This window comes from Coregonus lavaretus, assembly GCF_964263955.1.
Source record: "Coregonus lavaretus genome assembly, chromosome: 1".
Classification (NCBI taxonomy): Eukaryota; Metazoa; Chordata; class Actinopteri; order Salmoniformes; family Salmonidae; genus Coregonus; species Coregonus lavaretus.
In genome coordinates this window covers 59,737,038-59,764,719 of record NC_139988.1, presented here as the reverse complement: position 1 = coordinate 59,764,719, position 27,682 = coordinate 59,737,038, and the positions used below count along the sequence as shown (strand labels likewise).

The following is a 27,682-nucleotide window of genomic DNA, read 5'->3' as shown; positions in this document are numbered from 1 at the left end:
AATAATTTTATAACTCCATAATTCCAGGCTAGCCTTGATGTTAGCATGGAAGGAGCATTCTATTATAAACTTGATTCTGGAACCTAACAGTCAGACTAAGAGATGGTCAGCTCACACTTAACAGCAGATATAAACAGATATCTATGGAAGATTTATCTGAAAAACATGTTATTTGAGTCTCCCTGATATTTCACTTCTGTCACAGTATCACTTCCCTACGTATTTATTTAGACAGTGAAGCTAAAACTTTTAATTTAGCTATATAATCCAGCATTTTGGACTTAAGATCAAATGTTTCATATGAGGCAACAGTACAGAATGTCACATTTTATTTGAGGGTATTTTTAATACATATCCGTTTTTAAATTAAAGCACTTTATGTATCTAGTCCCCCCATTTGAAGGTGTCATAAGTACACTACATGACCAAAAGTATGTGGACACCTGCTCATCGAACATTTCATTCCAAAATCATGGGCATTTACATGGAGTTGGTCTCCCCTTCGCTGCTATAACAGCCTCCACTCTTCTGGGAAGGCTTTCCACTAGAACAATGGAACATTGCTGTGGGGATTTGCTTCCATTCAGCCACAAGAGCATTAGTGAGGTCTGGCACTGATGTTGGGCAATTAGGCCTGGCTCGCAGTCGGCGTTCCAATTCATCCCAAAGGTGTTCGATGGGGTTGAGGACAGGACTCTGTGCAGACCAGTCAAGTTCTTTCACACCGATCTCGACAAACCGTTTCTGTATGGACCTCGCTTTGTGCACGGGGGCATTGTCATGCTGAAAGGGCCTTCCCCAAACTGTTGCCACAAAGTTGGAAGCACAGAATAATCTAGAATGTCATCGTATGCTGTAGCGTTAAGATTTCCCTTCACTGGAACTAAGGGGCCTAGACCAAACAATGAAAAACAGCCCCAGACCATTATTCCTCCTCCAAACTTTACAGTTGGCACTATGCATTGGGGCAGGTAGCGTTCCCTTGGCATCCACCAAACCCAGATTCGTCCGTCGGACTGCCAGATGGTGAAGCGTGATTCATCACTGCAGAGAATGCATTTCCACTGCTCCAGAGTCCAATGGTGGCGAGCTTTACACCACTCCAGCCGACGCTTGGCATTGCACATGGTGATCTTAGGCTTGTGTGGCTGCTCGGCCATGAAGCTCCCGACAAACAGTTCTTGTTCGGACGTTGTTTCCAGATGCAGTTTGGAACTCGGTAGTTAGTGTTGCAATCATGTCAGATTATTTTTACGCACTTTGCGCTTCAGCACTCGTTCTGTGAGCTCGATTTTATACACCTGTCAGCAACGGGTGTGGCTGAAATAGCCGAATCCACTAATTTGAAGGGTGTCCACACACTTTTGTATATATATTGTATTTGGACAAATTCACTTATAGTGTATAAAAAATATGTATGAAAAAATGTATGCACTCACTAACTGTAAGTCGCTCTGGATAAGAGCGTCTGCTAAATGACTAAAATGTTAAATGTTAAAGTTTAGTATTTGGTCCCATATTCCTAGCACCCAATGACTACATCACCCCTGTGACTCTACAAATACGGAAGCCCTGAAGACCAAGGCAAAAACACATTTAAAAAAGTATACTCCTGGAATTATCTTGTTCAAACGACATACTATCCCATTTAAATGACTTTGTATCTCATTTGAGCAACTTAGTAAAAGAAGTTAGAGGCATAGATATCATACCCCCAAAACATTCTTATTTATAATTTTCTCACTCATCATTATTCACTATTCGTAATCATGGTAGCATCCACATTAATGCAGAATTGTTCAGAAACATATTATATTCTTATTTACAATAAAAGTGACTCGAAAACAACACAATACATGATTACATTATTTATCATAAATTTAAACTTTAATCCTTAAGAGTCTATTGACGCACCCGTGCGTCAATCTAAGTAACATAATAAAAAAATTATGTGGTTAAATATGTGTAAAAAATAAATAATATATATATATATATATATATATATATATATATATATATATATATATATATATATATATACATACACATATATATACATATATATACACAGTGGGGGAAAAAGTATTTAGTCAGCCACCAATTGTGCAAGTTCTCCCACTTAAAAAGATGAGAGAGGCCTGTAATTTTCATCATAGGTACACGTCAACTATGACAGACAAATTGAGAATTAATTTTTTCAGAAAATAACATTGTAGGATTTTTAATGAATTTATTTGCAAATTATGGTGGAAAATAAGTATTTGGTCACCTACAAACAAGCAAGACTTCTGGCTCTCACAGACCTGTAACTTATTCTTTAAGAGGCTCCTCTGTCCTCCACTCGTTACCTGTATTAATGGCACCTGTTTGAACTTGTTATCAGTATAAAAGACACCTGTCCACAACCTCAAACAGTCACACTCCAAACTCCACTATGGCCAAGACCAAAGAGCTGTCAAAGGACACCAGAAACAAAATTGTAGACCTGCACCAGGCTGGGAAGACTGAATCTGCAATAGGTAAGCAGCTTGGTTTGAAGAAATCAACTGTGGGAGCAATTATTAGGAAATGGAAGACATACAAGACCACTGATAATCTCCCTCGATCTGGGGCTCCACGCAAGATCTCACCCCGTGGGGTCAAAATGATCACAAGAACGGTGAGCAAAAATCCCAGAACCACACGGGGGGACCTAGTGAATGACCTGCAGAGAGCTGGGACCAAAGTAACAAAGCCTACCATCAGTAACACACTACGCCGCCAGGGACTCAAATCCTGCAGCGCCAGACGTGTCCCCCTGCTTAAGCCAGTACATGTCCAGGCCCGTCTGAAGTTTGCTAGAGTGCATTTGGATGATCCAGAAGAGGATTGGGAGAATGTCATATGGTCAGATGAAACCAAAATATAACTTTTTGGTAAAAACTCAACTCGTCGTGTTTGGAGGACAAAGAATGCTGAGTTGCATTCAAAGAACACCATACCTACTGTGAAGCATGGGGGTGGAAACATCATGCTTTGGGGCTGTTTTTCTGCAAAGGGACCAGGACGACTGATCCGTGTAAAGGAAAGAATGAATGGGGCCATGTATCGTGAGATTTTGAGTGAAAACCTCCTTCCATCAGCAAGGACATTGAAGATGAAACGTGGCTGGGTCTTTCAGCATGACAATGATCCCAAACACACCGCCCGGGCAAAGAAGGAGTGGCTTCGTAAGAAGCATTTCAAGGTCCTGGAGTGGCCTAGCCAATCTCCAGATCTCAACCTCATAGAAAATCTTTGGAGGGAGTTGAAAGTCCGTGTTGCCCAGCGACAGCCCCAAAACATCACTGCGCTAGAGGAGATCTGCATGGAGGAATGGGCCAAAATACCAGCAACAGTGTGTGAAAACCTTGTGAAGACTTACAGAAAACGTTTGACCTGTGTCATTGCCAACAAAGGATATATAACAAAGTATTGATAAACTTTTGTTATTGACCAAATACTTATTTTCCACCATCATTTGCAAATAAATTCATAAAAAATCCTACAATGTGATTTTCTGGATTTTTTTCTTCTAATTTTGTCTGTCATAGTTGACGTGTACCTATGATGAAAATTACAGGCCTCTCTCATCTTTTTAAGTGGGAGAACTTGCACAATTGGTGACTGACTAAATACTTTTTTTCCCCACTGTATATTTCCTGAGATTTCTTATATCTCCTAGATATTGGACAGACACTTCAAAACCTTATTCCTTATGATCATTTTTTACTGTCTTTTTTGCCATTTATGAATGTGTTATTCAATGCGATTCTATGGGCTATAGTAGTAAAGGCCAAATTCAATATTTTTTCCAATACTTTAAAAATATTTGGGGGGGATACCTAATGGGGTCCTACAATTCAAAATCAAATAGCTTAATGATCAATGGTATAACCATCTTAAAACAATTCCATATGTTAGCTTACTACCCCCCTTTTTAAATATTTTTTGGGGATACCTAAAGTGGTCCTACAATTCAAAAACAAATAGCTAAATGATCCATGGTATGACCGTCTTAAAACAATTAAAATCAAATCAAATTTTATTTATCACATGCGCCGAATACAACAGGTGTAGACCTTACCGTGAAATGGTTACTTACAAGCCCTTAACCAACAATGCAGTTGGTTAAGGGCTTGTAAGAAAAATATTTACTAAATAAACTAAAGTAAAAAATAAAAGAGCAACAATAAAATAATAATAACGAGGCTATATACAGGGGGTACAGGTACCAAGTCAATGTGCGGGGGTACAGGTTAGTCGAGGTAATTGAGGTAATATGTACATGTAGGTAGGGGTAAAGTGACTATGCATAGATAATAGATAATAAACAGCAGCGCAATGCAAATAGTCCAGGTAGCCATTTCATTAGTTGTTCAGCAGTCTGATGGCTTGGGGGTAGAAGCTGTTTAGAAGCCTTTTGGACCTAGACTTGATGCTCCGGTACCACTTGCCGTGAGGTAGCAGAGAGAACAGTCTATGACTAGGGTGGCTGGAGTCATTGGCAATTTTTAGGGCCTTCCTCTGACACAGCTTGGTATAGAGGTCTTGGATGGCAGGAAGCTTGGCCCCAGTGATGTACTGGGTCGTACGCTATTCCCTCTGTAGCGTCTTGTGGTCGGAGGCCGAGCAGTTGCCATACCAGGCGGTGATGCAACCAGCCAGGATGCTCTCGATGGTGCAACCTTTTAAGGATCTGAGGACCCATGCCAAATATTTTCAGTCTCCTGAGTGGGAATAGGCGTTGTCGTGCCCTCTTCACGACTGTCTTGGTGTGTTTGGACCATGACAGTTTGTTGGTGATGTGGACACTAAGGAACTTGAAGCTCTCAACCTCCATATGTTAACTTAGTATAAGCAAGATTAAATAAGCAAGATTAAATTCACTAGGCTATTGATAAGGCCTAAAAGACAGTGTATAATTCTAAACAAATTCTAATAAAAACGATGGGTCTTCCTTTCCTGTGGCGGTCCTCATGAGAGCCAGTTTCATCATAGCGCTTGATTGATTTTACGTCTGCACTTGAAGAAACTTTCAAAGTTCTTGAAATGTTCCGGATTGTCTGACCTTCATGTCTTAAAGTAATGATGGACTGTCGTTTCTCTTTGCTTATTTGAGCTGTTCTTGCCATAATATGGACTTGGTCTTTTACCAAATAGGGCTATCTTCTGTATACCCCCACTACCTTGTCACAACACAACTGATTGGCTCAAACGCATTAAGGAAAGACATTTCACAAATTTACTTTTAACAAGATACACCTGTTTATAAGGATCGGACCCTTATTTTCAATTTTCGCCAAAAATGACATACTCAAATCTAACTGCCTGTAGCTCAGGACCTGAAGCAAGGATATGCATATTCTTGATACCATTTGAAAGGAAACACTTTGAAGTTTGTGGAAATGTGAAATTAATGTAGGAGAATATAACACATTAGATCTGGTAAATGCATGAGAAAGGCCACAATATAATAATGCAGTTTAGGCGCAATTTCGATTTTGGCCAATAGATGGTAGCAGTGTGTGTGCAAAGTTTCAGATTGATCCAGTGAAGCGTTGCAATACTGGACTATTTTCTATCAAGTCTGCCCAAATGTGCCGAATTGGTCAATTGATACATGTTCATGTACATAACTATAGAGAACATACAAAAATGATATGGTAATACAAAATGTAAGTTTACACACTACCAGGAATGTCATACATGATGGATCATAAGCTTATACACTAACTTTCACACATCTAGATGGCCGTGCGGGGTGGGTGTGGAGCCATCTAGATTTGTGAAAGTTAGTGTATAAGCTTATGATCTTACATTTGAATATAAAAATTGATTTTACCAAACAAAACTATGCTACATTTTATCTCTGGGACCCTTAGGATGACCAATCAGAGCAAGATTACTGAATGTAAGTACATTATTTACCTTCAGAGGTGAATGTATCAAACCAGTTGCCGTGATAAGTTTTTTGTTGTTGTGCACTCTCCTCAAACAATAGCATGGTATTTTTTCACTGTAATAGCTACTGTAAATTAGACAGTTCAGTTAGATGAACAATAATTTAAGCTTTCTGCCCATATAAGACATGTCTATGTCCTGGAAAATGTGCTGTTTCTTACAACAGTCATGCTAACACATTAGCGCACGTTAGCTCAACCGTATACGGGACACCAATTCCGTAGAGGTTCATTGAAATGCATTCCAGGTGACTACCTCATGAAGCTGGTTGAGAGAATGCCAAGAGTGTGCAAAGCTGTCATCAAGGCAAATGGTGGCTACTTTGAAGAATCTCAAAAATAAAATATATTTTGATTTGTTTAACACTTTTTTGGTTACTACATGATTCAATTTGTGTTATTTAATAGTTTTGATGTCTTCACTAATATTCTACAATGTAGAAAATAGTAAAAATATCGAAAAACCCTGGAATGTGTAGGTGTGTCCAAACTTTTGACTGGTACTGTACATAAAGTTCTTTAATTTAAAAACTGTAAAACAGATATGTATAAAGAAAAACACAAATAAAATGTGACATTCTGTTCTGTCGCCTCATATGAAACATTTGATCTCAAATCCAAAACGCTGGAGTATAGAGCGAAATTAAAAGTTTTAGCTTCACTGTCCAAATTAATACATAGGGGAGTGTAAAAGCACATATTTGATCATGAACCAGACGTGTTTTTAAGAAATCATATTCTCCTCATTTGAGGAATGTTTATGTCTTGTTGTTATTAGCATTAAATTAACATTAGCATTACCGTCTATGGTCTTTGCAGGCTGATCCTGTCCTCGGGACATGGGCTGCTGTGGAGGATCAGGTGATGTTCTAGTGTACTCTGTCCTCCAGATCTGTTACACACAAACAATCCAACATAACTGAAAGCATTAAACACAGACACACATGCACATACACACGCAAACCTCCCACAACACCCTGATGCGCATGCACACACACACACAAACACTCAGGCCATGTCCGAATACCCATACTTGTGTTCTAAATAGTAGGCTGATTAGGTATGTGATAATATAAGGTTTTATAGTATATAAAATCTTGAAAATTCGATATGCTTTAAACGCCAGGACGTCAAACTCATCACTGCCTTTCATCTAGTATAATTCACTGAACCCTAGTGAGTAAAAAAATAAGTATTTTCAAACCCACGTGTGCCAAGAGTGTGCAAAGCTGTCATCAAGGCAAAGGGTGGCTACTTTGAAGAATCTCAAATATAACATATATTTGTATTTGTTTAACACTTTTTTGGTCATTACATGATTCCATATGTGTTATTTAATAGTTTTGATATCTTCACTATTATTCTATAATGTAGAAAATAGTAAAAATTAAGAAAAACCCTGGAATGAGTAGCTGTGTCCAAACTTTTGACTGGTACTCTACACAGTTGTCGAATAAGACCTAGCACACACACACACACACACACACACTCACTCTCTTACCCTCACTATCCCGTCAGCACAGCCAGTGACTATAACGTTCCGTGGATCCCACTCGTGTCTCTGAGTGAAGCAGAGAGACAAGATGTCCCCCTCTGAGCTGCAGGAAGTGACATCAGAGCCACAGGACGTGTCGAGCCAGGTGAGTAACTGACCCTTCATACTCCACAGGTACAGGACCGGCCCTGCACACGATGCTATCTCACCCTGAAGGAGAGAGGAGAGAGTTAACATACACAGGTAAAAGGGGTTGGCCCCGCAACAAATGAGGGAATGAACGCAAACATGTCTCACTCAGTGACCACACACGGTAGGCCTGGGAGCAGGGAGCATAGTAGAGGATGTGTGTGCAGCCAGGAAAGGAAACCTCCCTTCCTATTTCTGAGTTCCAGGAATGCTCGTGCCATAGACATTCGCTGTCTGGCTAAACGATTATGGTCCCTATGTACTTGTGTGGTACTTTTCACATGTTTATCAGTCAGCAGGCAGGATCCCACAGGATCCCACTAAAGAGAGCAATAGAAAGTGGAAAGAGGAGCGATAGATGGATACAAAGGGAGGTATAATAATAATAATAATAATAATAATAATAATAATAATAATTTGCCATTTAGCAGACGCTTTTATCCAAAGCGACTTACAGTCATGCGTGCATACATTTTTTTTTTGTGTATGGGTGGTCCCGGGGATCGAACCCACTACCTTGGCGTTACAAGCGCCGTGCTCTACCAGCTGAGCTACAGAGGTCAACTCACAGAGGTTGTTGATAGCTAGCACATGGATTCTGGTCTTGTGGGAAGAGAAAAAGAGAGAGAAAAAGAGAGAGGGGGAGATGTGAAAGAGGTAAAAGAGAGTGTAGACTCACCGTGAGGTCGTTGATAGCAAGTGCTGTGATGCTAGCCTTGTGTCCAGGTAGCTGAGTGACGTAGTTGAGTTCCTCCAGGTCCCACAGGATACAGGTGAGGTCACGAGAACCGCTGGCTATCACTCCATGAACCTCAGACACCGCCAGACACGTTACTGCATCGGTATGACCATACAGCGCCTGGGAGACCGATATGAGATTCACTTTATCTAACACACACTGCATGCACACACACACACACACACACACACACACACACACACACTTTTACTGTGTATAGGGCTAGATACATACTCACACCACATTACACTCACACACACACACCTGTCTGAGTTTCATGTGAGTGAGTTTGTCCTTGCTGATGGAAACATCCCACACACACACCACTGAGCTGGTCCCGGCAGTGACTATGGTAGCTTGGTTGGGACACGCTGCACACAGCATCTCCCCCCAGTCACACACACTCTCACATACAGCAAAGGTCTAGGAGAGGGAAATAGAAATACACACACAAATGTTAGCCATAATCCATGTTGGAAAGGGTTTGGCCAACTTTAAAGCTTTATGTCATGTTGCTACCTCTGAACATTAGATGTATGGCAGTCTAATTTAACCCTTGTTAGTGTGAGTAAGTGAATAAAATGGCCTCCATAGTGTACATACTTTCTCAGTGGTGTAGTGTCCGAAGGAGCAGGAGTTATCAGGGAAGCCCCAGGAGAAATAGATATTCCACAGAGGAGGGATCAGTAGTCTGTTCTTCTCTACGACCAAAACCTCTTTGTCCACACAAACCACCTGGCCTACTGGACCACGAAGTAGCTCTGAAGGGGAGGAAGAGAAGAGAGGGAAAGGGTGAGGAGATGGAGTGATTGAGATATGAATAGAAGGAGGTAAAAGAAGACCAGATCCTCTTTATCCACACAAACCACATGGCCTAATGCACCACGAAGGAGCTCTGGAGGGGAGGAAGAGAAGAGAGGGAAAGGGTGAGGAGAGGAAAAGATGGAGAGAATAGAGGGACGTAGGATAAGTTTGTTGTTCTCTAAGATCAGAACCTCACTGTCCCCAAAATCTATCTGGCCTAGTGGGTCAAGCAACGGAGAATGAGAGCAATCAGAAAGCAACTCTGGTAGCCTGCCTGGACTAGCGGTAATGTCGTAGCCTGGGAAAACATATCTATGGTTTCGGCATAGGTCAAATCCGGCCTTTGACACAACTTCTCTCTGTCCTCACTGTCATCCTCTCTCTCTATTTGTTCAATAAAAAATCTGAAAGCAACTCTGGTATGTAGGAAAACAAAAAGTAGAGAGAGTACAAATGCATCTACCATCTAACCGAGACTAAGATGATATGAGATGGATACAAATAAACGTTATGTCTGTCAGTAAGCCTATGTCATATGGGTGAAAAGGGGGGTATGATGTTTTGTGTGTACGAGTTACAACGTGTCTCTTGTTCTGTTTGAACCGCCCCTTTTTCATACCTGGTTGTGAACCCTGGTCTCATAGTTAGGTTGCCTCTGGTGATTGCCTGAGTGGATACACCTGTAGCCACTAATCGCCACCGCAAGTTAGCTACCAATCCAACAGAAAGAAGTAGAAGAGCAGCCACGTATCCTCCACAAGGTGCACACTCACTGGGAGTTCAATAGGGCCCGTCGAACTCCGGTCATTTGGTGAGCTGGTCCCAAACATGACTATGGGTGGAAGAGTGGAGGCGAATGTAAAGTGAAGAAGTGAAGATTTACTGATTTACTGTAGAGTTGGTGGTAGAATTTCTGGTATGTGCGTGGTTGTATGCGTGTACGTTTGTTTTGACAGTGAGGAAGCACTGGGAGCGACTGTGCATTCTATTTAAAATATATTGTTTCGATATCTCACTATGGGGATTCACTCTATGGCGGATTCTCTAACTGAAGTACCAATCACAGCGTCTGTTGGAGACAGACGGGTCGAGTAGCGAATGATGTGTAGTGCCTCTGGTCATTCTCGCCTCTTTTCCTTGCAAAGAGTTCACGAACGCTCCTGAAGCTCTCCTCAGCATGATTCCTGTCTACTACTGAACTGTTCTCTGGCGAACCGCGAGGTTGACAGTACTGAACAGTCGATAGTGTTGAGTACTGACCAAAAGGAACATTTTGCTTAGAGGAGAATTCATTTTCTACTCCTCAATCTCTACCCCCTCCCTCACCTCTAAGCCACTGGCTGAGGTGGAGGATCAGTCCCCCACAGCCAAGCCCAGCTGGGGCGAGGTTATGGATAGCCTCGATTCCACCCCCTCACTGTCTGATGACTTGGTGCCAAGGGATGGCGAGCTAGGGGATGGCGAGTTAGGGGATGACGAGAACAATGATGGGATTAATTTTGTGGGTATCCTTGACTTTGAAACTGAGATGGTGGGTAAAGACACCTCTCTTCCACCACCTCTAATCCCCATGTCTTCCTGCCCCCAGGACAGAGGAGCTGCAAATCTCCCCACCTGGAATTTGGGCTCTTTGACGTTTGCAAGTGAGCCGTGGCCCAACTCGGCATCGGGTGGCTGGCTGCCTTGAGTGACAATAATTCCTTAAGGAACCTGTAAAATGGGAAGAGACTTCCATTCCGCTCGGCCCCTGTCAAGCAACTGCTACCCGCGATACCAGCTTGTCTCAGGGATGCCAAGAGCTCATGGGACAAGCCCCTCTCCAGCAAGATGCAGGTTAGGGCGCCCCTTGCCTGGACATGCAAGGAATGGAGGAATCTGGGTTTTTTACCCTTTTTCCGGTGGAGCCGTCTCTGGCTGACCACCTCAACCCTATATGCCATGCGGCTAGCGCCACCGGTAATTTCCTATATGGAAAGATGGAGAGCTTTTCCACCTCCATTTTCCAGAAGACGTACAAAGCCTCAGCCCAGTCAATCAGAGCACTTAACGTGACCTCTTTACTGATGGCTTATTAGGCCGAGTTACTGGAGGATGTGGGGAAACAACTGGATTTGGATACCCTAAATCCAGATACTTGGGATAAGATCCGCATGATTATATACCTTAACCGCCATGCCTCCCGTAGCGCCATCCAATGCTGTGGTCGCACCATGAACCTGGCGTTAGTGGGAGAGAGGGCACTTTGTTTAAGCCTGTCTAGCTTAACAGACAAAGAAAAAGTGGACCTCCTGGATGCCCCTGTGACACCCAAGGAGTTGTCCGGGCACTCTGTCGTTGCCATGCGGCAGAAGTGTGACAAGCGTAAGAAAGAAGGTGAAGCGGGTGTGTTGGAAGATGTGGTGCCTGTGTGTTTTATGTGATTGGAGAAGTGGGATGAGTTAAGTGAGTGAGTAAGGAAAATGGTTGCAAATGCCAGAGCCCAGGAGTTGTGACAGAGCGAGAGTCTTTACTTTTGTGCAGATATGGGATATACATTTGAAAATTAAAATACTACTGTACAGTTTGTTTATTTTTGTCCTATCATATCCTAGACACCCACCTGGGTGACCCAACCACTAAGGAGAAGTCCTTATCTGTTTTATAGGCCTACTGCAAGTAGCCTATGCAGCCATGACAGAAAGGGGAACACAGTCAGAAACCCACTAAAGCAGCACCGCCCCCTCAAGAGTCTGAGCCTGACTGGCAGGGTAGGTCCAAAAGCCAAAGCCCCTGGATGGGTGAGCATAATATACAAGGATTTTCTCAAAGCTGCTAATGAAAACCTTGACGACCTTGTACCTAGCCGTTGGGAATTCCGGTGGAGTACCCCCACCCAGGTAGTGGCAGTGCTGGCAACACTGGCTGCAGTAATCCATGGGGAGTCACACTCGGACAATAAGAGAGGGGGCATATTATTGTGGCCCTGGCGGCACAGAATAATCAAACGGTCTGACTGTACAGAGGTACTTGGGAAGATGGGTCACAATGGGGGACCAGCGTGTGTGGGTGTTGGAGGGAAGGGAGGTATCCAAACTCCATCAGCTAGGACTAGATATTGTTTAATCAAATCTTATCATTCCTGGTCAATTTGCCATGCCTTCTTAAACAGCCAAACTGTATACACATTCACACATCAAGTCTTCTCTTGAGTTGGGCTCGGGGATGGAACAACTGTTGAACATTTCAGCTTGTGGTTGTGTGTGTGTGTGTGTGCGTGTGTGTGTGTGTGTGTGTGGGGGGGGGGGGGGGGGGGGGTGTAGGTCAATCTATGGGTGGAAGGGGAGAGAGGGGCAGAGGTGTTTGTTTGGGAGGAGTGGGGTGAGTGAGAGTATGCATCCCACATCTGTTGACAAAAATTGTGGAATTCCAACTGCTAGCCCTTGTTATAGGTAACAATCCTTCGTAGAAGTTATTATATTATTACGCATATTATTAGTCAATTGTGGGAATAAATTAAGATATGCAAGATTTTTTTTAGTATATGCCTAAGCACTCATCCCCCTTGCCGTTTTTCCTATTTTGTTGCAATACAACCTGTAATTTAAATTGATTTTTACTTGGATTTCATGTAATGGACATACACAAAATAGTCCAAATTGGGGAAGTGAAATTAAACAAATAACGGAAAAGTATGTATTCACCCCCCCTTTGCTATGAAGCCACTAAATAAGATCTGGTGCAACCAATTACCTTCAGAAGTCACCTGTGTGCAATCTAAGTGTCACATGATCTGTCACATGATCTCAGTATATATACACCTGTTCTGAAAGGACCCAGAGTCTGCAACACCACTAAGCAAGGGGCACCACCAAGCAAACGGCACCATGAAGACCAAGGAGCTCTCCAAACAGGTCAGGGCCAAAGTTGTGGAGAAGTAGAGATAAGGGTTGGGTTATAAAAAAATATCTGAAATTTTGAACATCCCACGGAGCACCATTAAATCCATTCTTAAAAAATTGAAAGAATATGGCACCACAACAAACCTGCCAAGAGAGGGCCGCCCACCAAAACTCACGGCCCAGGCAAGGAGGGCATTAATCAGAGAGGCAACAAAGAGACCAAAGATAACCCTGAAGGAGCTGCAAAGCTCCACAGCAGAGATTGGAGTATCTCTCCATAGGACCACTTTAAGCTGTACACTCCACAGAGCTGGGCTTTACGGAAGAGTGGCTTAAAGAAAAAAATAAGCAAACACGTTTGATGTTCGCAAAAAGTCATGTGGGAGACTCCACAAACATACGGAAAAAGGTACTCTGGTCAGATGAGACTAAAATTTAGCTTTTTGGCCATCAAAGAAAACACTATGTCTGGCGCAAACCCAACACCTCTCATCACCCCGAGAACACCATCCCCACAGTGAAGCATATTGGTGGCAGCATCATGCTGTGGGGATGTTTTTCCATCGGCAGGGACTGGGAAACTGGTCAGAATTGAAGGAATGATGGATGGCGAAAAATACAGGGAAATTTAGGGAAACCTGTTTCAGTCTTCTAGAGATTTGAGACTGGGACGGAGGTTCACCTTCCAGCAGGACAATGACCCTAAGCATACTGCTAAAGCAACACTCGAGTGGTTTAAGGGGAAACATTTACATGTTTTGGAATGGCCTAGTCAAAGCCCAGACCTCAATCCAATTGAGAATCTGTGGTATGACTTAAAGATTGCTGTATACCAGCGGAACCCATCCAACTTGAAGGAGCTGGAGCCGTTTTTCCTTGACGAATGGGCAGAAATCCCTGTGGCTAGATGTGACAAGCTTATAGAGACATACCCAAAGAGACTTGCAGCTGTAATTGCTGCAAAGGGTAGCTCTACAAAGTATTGACTTTGGGGAAGGGGGGGGGGGGGGGGGGGGGGGAATATTTATGCACGCTCAAGTTCTCTGTTTTTTTTTGTTTCTGTGACGAGTACTGAGTATATACGAAGAGGCTGGACGCAGACACAGGAATTAACAAGGTAAAGGTGATTAGGGTGTGTTGGGTTTCCATTCCTGTGTTTGCCGAGGTGGTGCGCTCAGACCGGTGGATAAGTAGACCGGCGAATCAGAGCGCCGGAGCGGAGCAACGGGAGGAGACGTGACACTCACCCTGCCGGTCCTGACAGTGGCAACGAAGAAACCTCTCCAGCTCCTGGTTCATGCGCTCCACCTGCCCATTTGACTGAGGCCTATACCCGTAAGTGAGGCAGGCCTTGGCCCCGATCTTCTCCAGGAAAGCTTTCGACACTCAGGAGGTGAATTGGGGGCCACGGTCCAAGACGATGTCCTCCAGAAGTCCATAGTGCCGGAAGACCTGTTGGAACAAGAACTCAGCGACCTAGAGAGCAGAAGGAAGACCAGTTAGTGGCAAAAAACTGCATGATTTTGAGATCTACGACCACCATGACTGTGGTGAAGCCATCAGAACGTGGGAGGTTGGTGACAAAGTCTATGGACAGATGTGACCAAGGTCGCTGAGGCACTGGTAGAGGAACTAGTTTGCCTGCCGGGGCATTTCGATGTGTCTTCGTTTGGGCACATACGGAACAGGAGTTGACATAGCGAGAGACATCAGAAGCCAAGGTGGCCCACCAGTATTTTTGTGCTAGAGAATGCAGGGTGCGCGTAATACCAGAGAGCCCTGCCGTAAGGGTGGTGTGCGCCCAGATCAGCAGGCAGTCACGGACACTGGTGGGTACATACACGCGCCCCCGAGGGGCATTGGCAGGCGCTGGGTCCTCCTGAGCCGCAGGCGGATGTCTTCGTCCACATCCCAAACGACAGGTGTAATGATGAGAGATGAGGGCAGGATAGAATCCCCCAGATCCTTCCTCTCTCCGGTATGGTGCATCCTGGAGAACGCGTCGGCTTTCACATTCTGGGATCCTGGGCGGTAGGACAGAATGAATTGAAAGCGAGTAAGAAATTGGGCCCACCTGGCTTGACGAGAGTTGATCCGTTTCGTTGCCCGTATGTGCTCCAAATTCCAGTGGTCAGTAAGAATCCGGAATGGATGGACTGCGCCCTCTACCCAGTGTCTCCATTCCTCCAGAGCGAGGACCACCGCCAACAGCTCCCTGTCTCCAACTCCATAGAACCTCTCTGTGGGGGTACGTTTTTTAGAGAAAATGTCACAGGGATACATTTTCTCTGGCTTACCATGCCGCTGGGAGAGGACCGCACCCATGCCCTCCTCAGATGCGTCCACCTCCAGGATGAAAGGACGAGATGGATCTGGGTGTTTTAGGATGGGCGCTGTGGTGACCCTCTCCTTCAGCCTCTTGAAAGCAACATCAGCCTCAGGGTTCCAGGCCAGCTTCTGAGGCCCACCCTTAAGGAGAGAGGTGAGCGGGGCAGCTATGGAGCTGAAGGACCTGATGAAACGCCGGTAGAAATTGGCGAAGCCCAGGAAGCTCTGTAGGCCCTTGATGGTGGTGGGGACTGGCCATGACCTGACGGCGTCCATCTTCACTCTTTCCATGAACACTCCCTGAGGACTGATCCTGTATCCCAGGAAGGAGATGCCCTGTTGGTGGAATCTCCCCCTTCACCAACAGGCTGTGTTCCCGGAGGCGGAGTAGGACAGCTCGGACGTCCCTGACGTGCTCCTCGAACGTAGCCGAGTAGATCAGAATATCGTCGATGTACACCACCACCTGTCTACTCAGCATGTCTCGGAACACGTCATTGATGAAGGACTGGAACACAGAAGGTGCATTGGCGAGGCCGTAGGGCATGACACAGTATTCATAGTAGCCTGAGGTAGTACTGAAGGCCGTCTTCCACTCGTCTCCTTCCCGGATTCGGATCAGGTTGTAGGCACTTCTCAGGTCCAACTTGGTAAAGTACTGGGCCCCTCGTAGCTGCTCGATGGCAGATGGAACCAGAGGAATGGGGTACCGGTATTTGGTGGTGACTGCGTTCAGCCCCCTGTAGTCAATGCATGGTCTCAGTCCTCCGTCTTTTTTGGCCACGAAGAAGAAGCTGGTGGAGGCAGGAGAGGTAGAGCGTCTGATGGACCCCTGTTTCAGTGTCTCCGCCACATACTTCTCCATGGCCTCAGTCTCCGCCATGGAAAGGGGGTAAATGCGACTCTTCAGGGGGTGTTGTCCCTCCAGCATGGCCAATGGCGCAGTCCCAGGGCCTGTGAGGAGGGAGACACGTATCCTTCGATGAAGAGAACACATTGTAGAGATCTGCGTACTCACATGGAATGTTGGGCTGGAGGGCGGACTCCCGACTCTCCACTGACATGGAACAACAAACCACCGGCAGGCAGGTCTTCCGGCATGAGGTGGACCAGGCTGTGATCCTCTTGGTGATCGTGTAGTCTGAGCCAGAGCAATCCCAAGACGATCTGGTGAAGGGGTGACGTGACGATGTGGAATGACAGCTCCTCGTGGTGCTCCGGTAGTGTGGGAATGGTGATGGTGATGGGGAGAGTGACTTGCGTAATGGTGCCTGATCCAAGGGGTTTATTGTCCAGCGAGGTGACGTGTAGCGGAGATGGCAGTGGCACGGTGGGCAACCCCCATTCAGAGACCAGCTCCCTATCTATAAGGTTCCCCGCTGATCCGGAATCTATCATTGCAGTAGAAATGGAAGAGAAGGAATAACCAGTCACCGTTATGGGAACTAAAAACAATGGTTTTGTGATAGGAGATGACGTAACACTCACGGAGCGGCTACGGGAGTCATACCGCCTAGATAGGGAGCTGCCAGGAGATCTGTGGTCCGTGGTGGTGTAGGGGGTGCTGCCCACCTCCATGGGTGAGGACTCGGAGGCAGGACGGCTTCCATAGCTCAGATGGGGTGAGCGTTGGGAACGCTGTCTCTCTCTCAACATGTCGTCAAGACGGATGGACGTGGCTATGAGGGTATCAAGGTCCATCTCATCGTCCCAACATGCGAGTTCCGTCCTAATGTCCTCCCGTAAGCCTCTCCTGAAGGCCGTGCGCTGAGCACACTCATTCCAGCCGGAAGATGCCGCCACCGTGTGAAAGCTCAGTGCGTACTCGGACACGGGCCCCTCTCTCTGTTGTAGCTGGAGGAGACGCTCACCCCCGTCCTTTCCCTCCGTGGGATGATCAAACACCGCCCTGAACCGAGCGAGGAAGGTGGAGTAAGGAAGCGCCACTGCCTCCCCTTCTTCCCAGACTGCCGTGGACCAACCCAGCGCCTTTCCTTTAAGTAGCGAAATCACCAGCGCTATCCTGGCGTGGTCAGATGGATATGCCCCAGGCTGACGCGCCAGATAAAGTGAAACCTGTAGCAAGAAGCCGCTACATTTAGTAGTTTTACTGTCATAGCGCTCCGGTAGGGCGAGGTTCCCTCAGAAGTGTGTGATAGCATGGGAACAGGTGGATTGGGTGCACTCGCCACTCCCTGAGGTGGAACCGGAGCGCTGGGCAGATTATGCTGAGTTTGGAGCACTTCCTGCATGGTGGTATTCAACTGGGCAAGCTGCTGCTGATGCTGGTCGAGGCACTGGGAAACTCCTGCTGCATCCATTTTTGTGAGTGGTGTGTAATTCTGTGACGAGTACTGAGTATACGAATAGGCAGACGCAGGAATTAACAAGGTAATGGTTTACTTAATAATGAGAACGAGAATAACAAAGAGAGCGTAAACGACACAACGCTAAAAATTACACACAACAATGAACTAACAGTCCAGGGCTAAATAGTGGAGGTGATGAGATGATGAGGTGCAGGTGCGCTGGAGGTAATTAGGGTGCGTTGGGTTTCCATTCCTGTGTTTGCAGAGGTCGTGCGCTCAGACCGGTGGCTCAGTAAACTGGCGAATCAGAGCGCCGGAGGGGAGCAACGGGAGGAAATGTGACAGTTTCACAAGAAAAAATATTTTGCATCTTCAAAGTGGTAGGCATGTTGTGTAAATCAAATGATACAAACCCCCCCAAAATCAATTTTAATTCCAGGTTGTAAGGCAACAAAATAGGAAAAATGCCAAGGGGGGTGAATACTTTTGCAAGCCACTGTATACAGTACCAGTCAAAAGTTTGGAAACACCTACTCATTCCAGGGTTTTTCTTTATTTTTACTATTTTCTACATTGAATAATAGTGAAGATATCAAAACTATGAAGTAACACATATGGAATCATGTAGTAACCAAAAAAGTGTTAAACAAATCCAAATATATTTTATATTTGAGATTCTTCAAGGTAGCCACTCTTTGCCTTGATGACTGCTTTGCACACTCTTGGCATTCTCTCAACCAGCTTCATGAAGTAATCACCTGGAATGCATTTCAATTAACAGGTGTGCCTTGTTAAAAGTTAATTTGTGGAATTTCATTCCTTCTTAATGCGTTTGAGCCAATCAGTTGTGTTGTGACAAGGTAGAGGTGGTATACAGAAGATAGCCCTATTTGGTAAAAGACCAAGTCCATATTAAGGCAACAACAGCTCAAATAAGGAAAGAGAAATGACAGTCCATCATTACTTTAAGACATGAAGGTCAGTCAATCAGGAACATTTCAAGAACTTTGAACGTTTCTTCAAGTGTAGTCGCAAATATGATCAAGCGCTATGATGAAACTGGCTCTCATGAGGACCGCCACAGGAAAGGAAGACCCAGAGTTACCTCTGCTGCAGAGGATAAGTTCATTAGAGTTACCAGCCTCAGAAATTGCAGCCCAAATAAATGCTTCACAGAGTTCAAGTAACAGACACAATTCAACATCAACTGTTCAGAGGAGACTGCAGGAATCAGGCCTTCATGGTCGAATTGCTGCAAAGAAACCACTACTTAAGGACACCAATAAGAAGAAGAGACTTGCTTGGGCCAAGAAACACGAGCAATGGACATTAGACCGGTGGAAATCTGTCCTTTGGTCTGATGAGTCCAAATTTGAGATTTTTGGTTCCAACCGCCGTGTCTTTGTGAGACGCATAGTAGGTGAACGGATTATCTACGCATGTGTGGTTCCCACCGTGAAGCATGGAGGAGGAGGTGTGATGGTGCTTTGCTGTTGACACTCTGTGATATATTTAGAATTCAAGGCACACTTAACCACAGCATTCTGCAGCGATACGCCATCCCATCTGGTTTGCGCTTAGTGGGACTATCAATTGTTTTTCAACAGGACAATGACCCAATGCACCTCCAGGCTGTGTAAGGGTATTTTACCAAGAAGGAGAGTGATGGAGTGCTGCATCAGATGACCTGGCCTCCACAATCCCCCGATCTCAACCCAATTGAGATGGTTGGGGATGAGTTGGACCGCAGAGTGAAGGAAAAGCAGCCAACAAGTGCTCAGCATATGTGGGAAGTCCTTCAAGACTGTTGGAAAAGCATTCCAGGTGAAGCTGGTTGAGAGAATGCCAAGAGTGTGCAAAGCTGTCATCAAGGCAAAGAGGCTACTTTGAAGAATCTCAAATATAAAATATAAAACACTTTTTTGGTTATTACTTGATTCCATATGTGTTATTTCATAGTTTTGATGTCTTCCCTATTATTCTACAATGTAAAAAATAGTAAAAATAAAGAAAAAACCTTGAATGAGTAGGTGTGTCCAAACTTTTGACTGGTAGTGTAGGTGTAACGGTAGATTGTCTAGGCTTCTCTCTAGGATCCTCGGACCCATGCGCACAGAAAAATTGACCACCCTCACCTAGCGCTATGGCCCTCTGGGTGTAGCCCATGAGAGGTAAAGACTGAATGTGACAGACCTGCCACTCGAGATCATCAGAATCCACAGTGCCAGTGCCCCTCTTTACGCTCACTGTGGAAACTAATGCTCTTTTGAGAAGTGATATGAGCTGAACAGATAATTTCTGCCATAGTCTGTTTAAACCACTATCTTGGCCTGTCATACAGGCTCCGACAGATACACAGTAGGGTTATGCCTTCTGTTATGTCATTGATAAAGGGTGTGCATCGCTTGCGCCCAGTCTCCAGGCCTTTAGCCCCGTCTTGGGACTTTTCTTTTGCGTTTGAGGCTTCCTGACGGCCGCTGGAGAGGTAACACCTCTCCTTCTGTGCCTCTTTACCGTCTGCCCGCCTGCAAGCGAGTGAGCTGCATGACATGTCAGTCCACCATTCGTGCCTACAGTTGCCCCAGGGTTCTCCTAGGTAACCTTGTTACCCGACCCCAACTTTTATGCCTAAGGTTAGCGACAACTATGCTTGTTTCGTCTTAAGAGCGTGTGGTTTCCCTGTCTTCACTTTTCCTGTTTAAACGGGACAGGAGCGTCTCCTCTGTTTGTGTCTAGTATGTGCTTTTACTTGGATGGAGCGAGAGTATTGCAGAAGAGCTAGAACTACCTCTTCACTTCTTGGGTTCCTCCCTGTAAGGGGAGGTCCCTCTCTCATCAATCACTGTCCTTTTGGGTAGAGGAGGCTGTTATGTTGGAAAGAATGATAGCGAGGGTTGCGGCCCAGAAGGGCTCATTCCATCAGATATATGACCACCTCTTGGGCACTGTTCAAAACACAGGAGGTTGGTGGCACCTTAATTGGGGAGGACGGGCTCGTGGTAATGCCTGGAGCGGAATTAGTGGAATGGTATCAAATACAACAAACACATGGTTTCCATGTGTTGATGCCATTGCATTGATTCCGTTCCAGCCATTATTATGAGCCGTCCTCCCCTCAGCAGCGTCCACTGGTTCAAAAGCATTTCCTTCAACAAGAGATTTTGGCTATGGCTATTTGGACCACCCCTCTTACATTTATGAGGTTTTTACCTGCTGGATTTCACTGCACCTTCATAGGTGCATACTTCCTTAGTGTCGGAGCTTCTGAAGGGTGATCGTGTTGGGAATAGTCGGAGAGCATGTCTGCGCTACGGGGTAGTCTATATCCCCATAGTGAGATATCGAAACAATATATTTGAAATAGAACTTAGGTTTACTTTTTGTAACCATGGTTCTATGATAATATGAGTGAGATATCTCACCGTGTTTCCTTGCTCGAAAGAGCGCAAGGAAGAACAGTGCATGCTTCAGAATGAACAGTCTGTCTGTCTCCAAAAGACTGTGATTGGTACTTCAGTTAGAGAATCCGCTAGAGCAAATCCCAATAGTGAGATATCTCACTCATATTATCAGAACCGGGGTTACGCAAGTAACATTACAGTTTAGATTTAGTTATTGATTTTAATTGTTTCTTTCTTCCTTTCTGCACCCTTTTGATTTGAGTTGGTTTAATCCTTGAGCCGGTTGAATTGCTGTTATTCCTGATGATATAATATAGACTGATAGACAGAGTTATTCAGTGATTCAGACATCATACTGTCACCAGTTTTCTCTGTCTTGCAGTTCTTATGTGGATGTTACGGGTGGGCTTGTTGCGACTCCCCTAGAACACGGGCCATTTCTCAAGTGCACTATAACTGATCATCTGCACTAGGGAGTGTCAAGAAGGACTTGCCAGTATTGTGTATTTTCCTTTTGCCAAGTACATTTTAATATTTGATACCTTTTTAAAATAGACTGTCCATAATAAATCTCATAACGTTATTTCAGTCTCAGTCTGCTGTCTGTGTGAACCAAGTTGCAAGCTCCCACCAGATTTTTTGTATCTGTGTGCTATATTTTAATGGAAAGAGTTCCTTAGTAAACTTACTGTAGGTGGCGTAGTATCGGCTACACTTATTCTCTACCACCTAACAAGTACATGGATCAAATTACCTGGGAAAAGAATAATAATAGTCCTACTTCAAAACCATCACATTAAAGAGTTTCCAAATTTCTGCTGAATTTCATTAAATTAAATTAATATCCCATATTGCATTGCAGACCATACACTGCCACCCTGCCCTAGAGGATACACATACACAAACATTCTGATCCTTATAAAGGTGTATCTGGCTTCCTGTAATTGTGCCTTTAATTGATCTGCTCCAACCCGGACGGGAATAAATATTTATTTTCCTATCGCCACCTTTACCTTCCAAATCCCCTGGAAGCAGAAAGAGCCTGGAGTATGTTTCAGCATTACCCTTAATAATATTGGCTTAATATCACCTTAATATCCTTCTCTCTATCCATCTCTACTTGCTTCTTGAACAGACAACACTCTGAGATGTAATATGAAGGAAGGAATGCATCTCCTCAACATACACACACATTCAGTTCATCTCCTTCAGAATGGCTCTTCAGGGCTATTCCGATTATTATGCAAGGCTTCGCTGGTTGGTCCATCTCCATACTGTAGGTCTGTAGTAGCAGATCTGTGTGTGTGTGCTGTTTCTAAGTCTGTCTGGGTAAATTACCCTATGAAGAGTGTCTAGCCAGCCTGTTCTTATTGCTCCCTATGGACCTGGCCCATCTAGTATATACAATAATTGAGGAACGCTGTTAGATAAAATAATTGAGGTATGAAAAGGTTATTTTGAAACAATAAGGTGAATGAGAATGATTAAATACAGGAGTCTTTCTCGTGTACACACACTGCATACACTTGCACTTCTGTATACAAGTCTTGCTCTTTGTAACGCCTTTTAAATGTTCATAACAGGAGGTTGGTGGCACCTTAATTGGGGAGGACGGGCTATTAGTAATGGCTGGAACAGAATTTATGGAATGGTAATCGAACTCATCAAACCCATGATACCATTCCATTCCCTCTATTCCAGACATTATTATGAGCCGTCCTCTCTTCAGCAGCCTCCTGTGAATTCCACATGTACTGCAAACAAATTTTCCCCACAGGGACAATAAAGCACAGCACTCCTGATTCTGCTGTTTTTGGGTATGGTTTGTGTAACATCTTCATAGGGTTAGGGAAGTGCTTGGATAAGGTTTTGTGTGGGATTGAATAGTGCTACACAGTGTTGAGGGTGGAACAGAGGGTTTGAGTAATGTTATGATAGCATTATGGTTGGAACTTTACCTTTGAATGGTTGAACGGAGGGTTTGAGCTTGTCCAGTCTGAAGAAAAAGGGGGTTGGCTGGGCGGGTGCTGACCCCTCCTTTTTGGAGCCGGAACGAGGGGGGTGGGGCTTGGTGAACAGCTGAGGGTCAAAGGGTAGAGGTCGTTCATAGAGACAACCCTCACTCTGGCCATCACTGGCTAAATCTGGCACAAATCAAGAGCCAACTGAAGCATACCCAATTTCTACCACCAGTAACTCCAGTCAAAAATGTGGACACACCTCCTCATTCAAGGGTTTTCTTTATTTTTACTATCTTTTACATTGTAGAATAATAGTGAAGACATCGAAACTATGAAATAACACATATGGAATCATGTAGAAACCAAAAAAGTGTTAAACAAATCTAAATATATTTAATATTTGAGATTCTTCAAAGTAGCCACCCTTTGCCTTGATGACAGCTTTGCACGCTCTTGGCATTCTCTCAACCAGCTTCACCTAGAATGCTTTTCCAACAGTCTTGAAGGAATTCCCGCATATGCTGAGCACTTGTTGGTTGCTTTTCCTTCACTCTGCGGTCCAACTCATCCCAAACCATCTCAAATGGTTGAGGTCGGGTGATTGTGGAGGCCAGGTCATCTGATTCAACATTCCATCACTCTCCTTCTTGGTAAAATAGCCCTTACACAGCCTGGAGGTGTGTTGGGTCATTGTCCTGTTGAAAAACAAATGATAGTCCCACTAAGCCCAAACCAGATGGGATGGCGTATCACTGCAGAATGCTGTGGTAGCCATGCTGGTTAAGTGTGCCTTGAATTCTAAATAAATCACAGACAGTGTCACCAGCAAAACACCCCCACACCATAACACCTCCTCCTCCATGCTTTACGGTGGTAACCATACATGCAGAGATCATCCGTTCACCCACACCGCGTCTTACAAAGACACAGCAGTTGGAACCAAAAATCTCCAATTTGGACTCCAGACCAAAGTACAAATGTCCACCGGTCTAATGTCCATTGCTTGTGTTTCTTGGTCCAAGCAGGTTTCTTCTTATTATTGGTGTCCTTTAGTAGTGGTTTCTTTGCAGCAATTCGACCATGAAGGCCTGATTCACACAGTCCACTCTGAACAGTTGATGTTGAGATGTGTCTGTTACTTGAACTCTGTGAAGCATTTATTTGGGCTGCAATTTCTGAGGCTGGTAACTCTAATGAACTTATCCTCTGCAGCAGAGGTAACTCTGGGTCTTCCATTCCTGTGGCGGTCCTCATGAGAGCCAGTTTCATCATAGCGTTTCATGGTTTTTGTGACTGCACTTGAAGGAACTTTCAAAGTTCTTGAAATGTTCCTGATTGACTGACCTTCATATCTTAAAGTAATGATGGACTGTCATTTCTCTTTGCTTATTTGATCTGTTCTTGCCATAATATGGACTTGGTCATTTACCCCTACCTTGACACGAGACAACTGATTGGCTCAAATGCATTAAGAAGGAAATAAATTCCACAAAGGCACACCTGTTAACTGAAATGCATTCCAAGTGACTACCTCATGAAGCTGGTTGAGAGAATGCCAAGAGTGTGCCAAGAGTGTGACTGTCATCAAGGCAAAGGGTGGCTATTTGAAGAATCTGAAATATAAAATATATTTTGATTTGTTTAACCCTTTTTTGGTTACTACATGATTCCATATGTGTTATTTCATAGTTTTGATGTCTTCACTATTATTATACAATGTAAAAAATAGTAAAAATAAAGAAAAAACCTTGAATGAGTAGGTGTGTCCAAACTTTTGACTGGTAGTGTAGGTGTAATGGTAGATTGTCTAGGCTTCTCTCCTTCCTACCTGTTTGGGAACCTGTCCAAAGTTATTGACGTATCCCTGGATGGTGCTCTTGATAAGGGGGTCTGTGAGTGCATCCTGCCCCCCTGTCCCTTTCCCTCTCCGGGCGTAGAAGTACGGGTGGAAGGTGTTGAGGGACTCTACAGCAGCTGGTCCCCGCTGGCAGTGCCCAAAGATCAGGTCAATCCACAGGTGGAGGTGGGAGCTAACGTACTCACTCTCCAGAGCCTGGGGGACAGAGCAGGAGAGTAAGATACAACACAAACGCACATGCACCCAAGTATACACATACGGATGGACGGACAGACAGACACACGCACACAAGCACACACACACACACACACACACACACATACACCGCAATATAAATGCACTCAAGAAACATCCAATTCTTTGTTGACTGGCATTTACAGTATATTTGAATAAATGAAAATGTGCGAGGAGGACCTTCTAGCCACATACAAACCAGGAGAAACTCGGATAGGAGAGTCACCCTAAAATCATCACTCATCTGCAACAGTATGAGATACAAACAAATCTAAGCCTTTTACAACCTCCGAATTATAACTGAAAGTGTGAAATAAGCAGCAGAAACTCGTTAGAAAGCCCAGTACCTATCATATTATACAGGTGTGATTTCCTACATAAATCCATTTAAAAGTGAGGAGAAGGAAAATGTTGTGAGCTAATACTCTCATCACGACCGAATCACAGAATTACAGAATAATTTGGCTTGAATTAGCTTGAATTAGAGACATGTTTTGAACATTAGAAATAGTGGACATTATGACCAGAAGTCTCCGTTAAGGAGACCTTAATAACAACAACAGATCTCAGTCTCATAACTGCTTCATATTGTTCATATTGTTCCATATGGAGCACATTTGCATATCAGGAAGAAAAAACATGCAGCTAAAACAGCTAATTTGGTGATATGAGATTATATGAGATTACAGATTGATAAAGACCATACAGGCCTGGAGCGGATGGGAGGGGGAAGAAATATAGAGAGAGTGAAAGGAGAGAAAGAGAGAGAGAAAAAGAGAGAGAGAAAGAGAGAGAGAATGAGAGTGTCAGGCAGTATTAACAGAGTTATGAGAGAGTGTATTGTGTGTGTTCTTAATGGCTCTGAAAAGCCTGTTATCCTGTAATGCCAGTGGTTTTAAACACAGCTAAACACAGTAAAACAAGCCTTTAACCCATTTATAATAGGCATTTCTTGATGAGCACAACAAGAGCTGATTATCTATTAAAGTGCAGAAAATAATTTCACTCTTTCTGGTTCAACCCAGAGCCCAACTCAATGGGACAGCATGAATGTTTAGCCCTTTCTTTAACAGCTTTAAAAAGTGACTGGGCCTAAAGAATAAGGGATGTCTCCAATAAGATGGATAACAGCTCAAACACTAGCACACTGGGAGCAGCCAATCCTGAAAATATAGAATTAGAATGACAAGAACCGACATCCCCAATCCCTGTGCTATCTCCAGCTATTGTGCTCTCGAGCAAGGCACTTAACCCCTAAACTGCTCCAGGGGCGCTGCACTGTGGGTGTTTGTGGGAATGTTTCTCAGGTGATTGGGTTAAAGGCAAAAAATATACATTTAACAGTAAATGTTTCATCTTATTGTACTTCTTGTATTCAATGCAACTTTACATGGTCGGCAGACTAGCAGCTATGTTTGGTGTAAAACTAACAGCGTGCGTGAAAGGCAACTGACCTCTCGGTGAACTCTGATGAACTCCTGGGGGTCTCCCTTTGCCCAGGGAGGGAGGACAACGTCCCCTAGAGTGGTACCGTCCTGCATACAGCCTGGAGACACACACACAACCACATTCAGAATACATATTCACTGTCAAAATACACATACACACACACTATACACACCTAGTTTGAAGTGGTTTGTGTTAACCAGGAAGTCAGGTAGGTAGTAGAACTCTGGGATCAGCTCTCTGACATCACTCATGTTGTCTCTGGAGGCGGAGTCCCACTCCTTCTTCACGCTGTGGAACATCCTCTCTGCTATGTCATACCCTCCCTAAGAGAGAGAGAGAGACAGAGAGAGACAGACAGAGAGAGACAGAGAGACAGAGAGAGACAGAGAGACAGAGATACAGAGACATACAGAGAGAGAGAGAGAGAGAGAGACAGACAGAGAGAGAGAGAGATCAACATCAACTCAGGCTGTCCACTCAGTCATTCACACAGGCATGGCTCTGTCACTTATCCTCCCTGTACCTTTGTGTGGCTGGACTGACATTAGAAGTGAGTAAGAGTGTATGTCTGCGTGCACGTGCGTGCACCTGTGTGCGTAGTGGCAGAAGATGCCGCGTTTTTCATTGCAAACCAAACTTTGGAATGGAAGCATTCATAAAGTAACCTAAAGCATATTAAACACGTTTCATTCTATTTCGTTGGAGAGAGGAAATATCTGCCAGACGTTGACTGAAGCTTTTAATTTTTCCATAAAATCCTCTAACCCCCTGATAGAGATGCCATGATGAGGAATGTAATTTACTGTAAAACAATTACCTTCATTCAATGAGAATAACACCCATACAGTCTAAACTCTGTTAGGGACATAAATCAAGTTATAGATATTACTGCAACTGCATACACTAGTCTGGGGTTGGAAGGAAACAGTGAGCACTGTGTTCTCAACAGGCTAATATCTTCATTGTTTTATTGTTTGATGCTGACTATAAAATATGCAGACCTTTTCATTAGCTTCAATTGGATTCCTAGACTGGAAATCAGCAGCTTTTACAACC

The 27,682-nt window shown here is 44.3% G+C and overlaps 1 protein-coding gene across 1 annotated transcript in view; it reads right to left on the bottom strand.

Moving 5' to 3' along the window:
• wdfy4 (WDFY family member 4) overlaps positions 1-27,682 on the bottom strand; it is a 157,554-nt gene that overhangs the window by 4,424 nt on the left and 125,448 nt on the right. The window contains exons 52-60 of the mRNA XM_084157490.1: positions 26,799-26,949; positions 26,632-26,723; positions 24,914-25,138; positions 23,083-23,203; positions 9,008-9,165; positions 8,669-8,827; positions 8,345-8,524; positions 7,483-7,686; positions 6,783-6,873 (exon numbers count right to left, since the gene is read on the bottom strand). Of these exons, the coding sequence (XP_084013616.1) occupies positions 6,783-6,873; positions 7,483-7,686; positions 8,345-8,524; positions 8,669-8,827; positions 9,008-9,165; positions 23,083-23,203; positions 24,914-25,138; positions 26,632-26,723; positions 26,799-26,949 (1,381 nt within the window). The remainder of the gene's footprint in view (positions 1-6,782; positions 6,874-7,482; positions 7,687-8,344; positions 8,525-8,668; positions 8,828-9,007; positions 9,166-23,082; positions 23,204-24,913; positions 25,139-26,631; positions 26,724-26,798; positions 26,950-27,682) is intronic.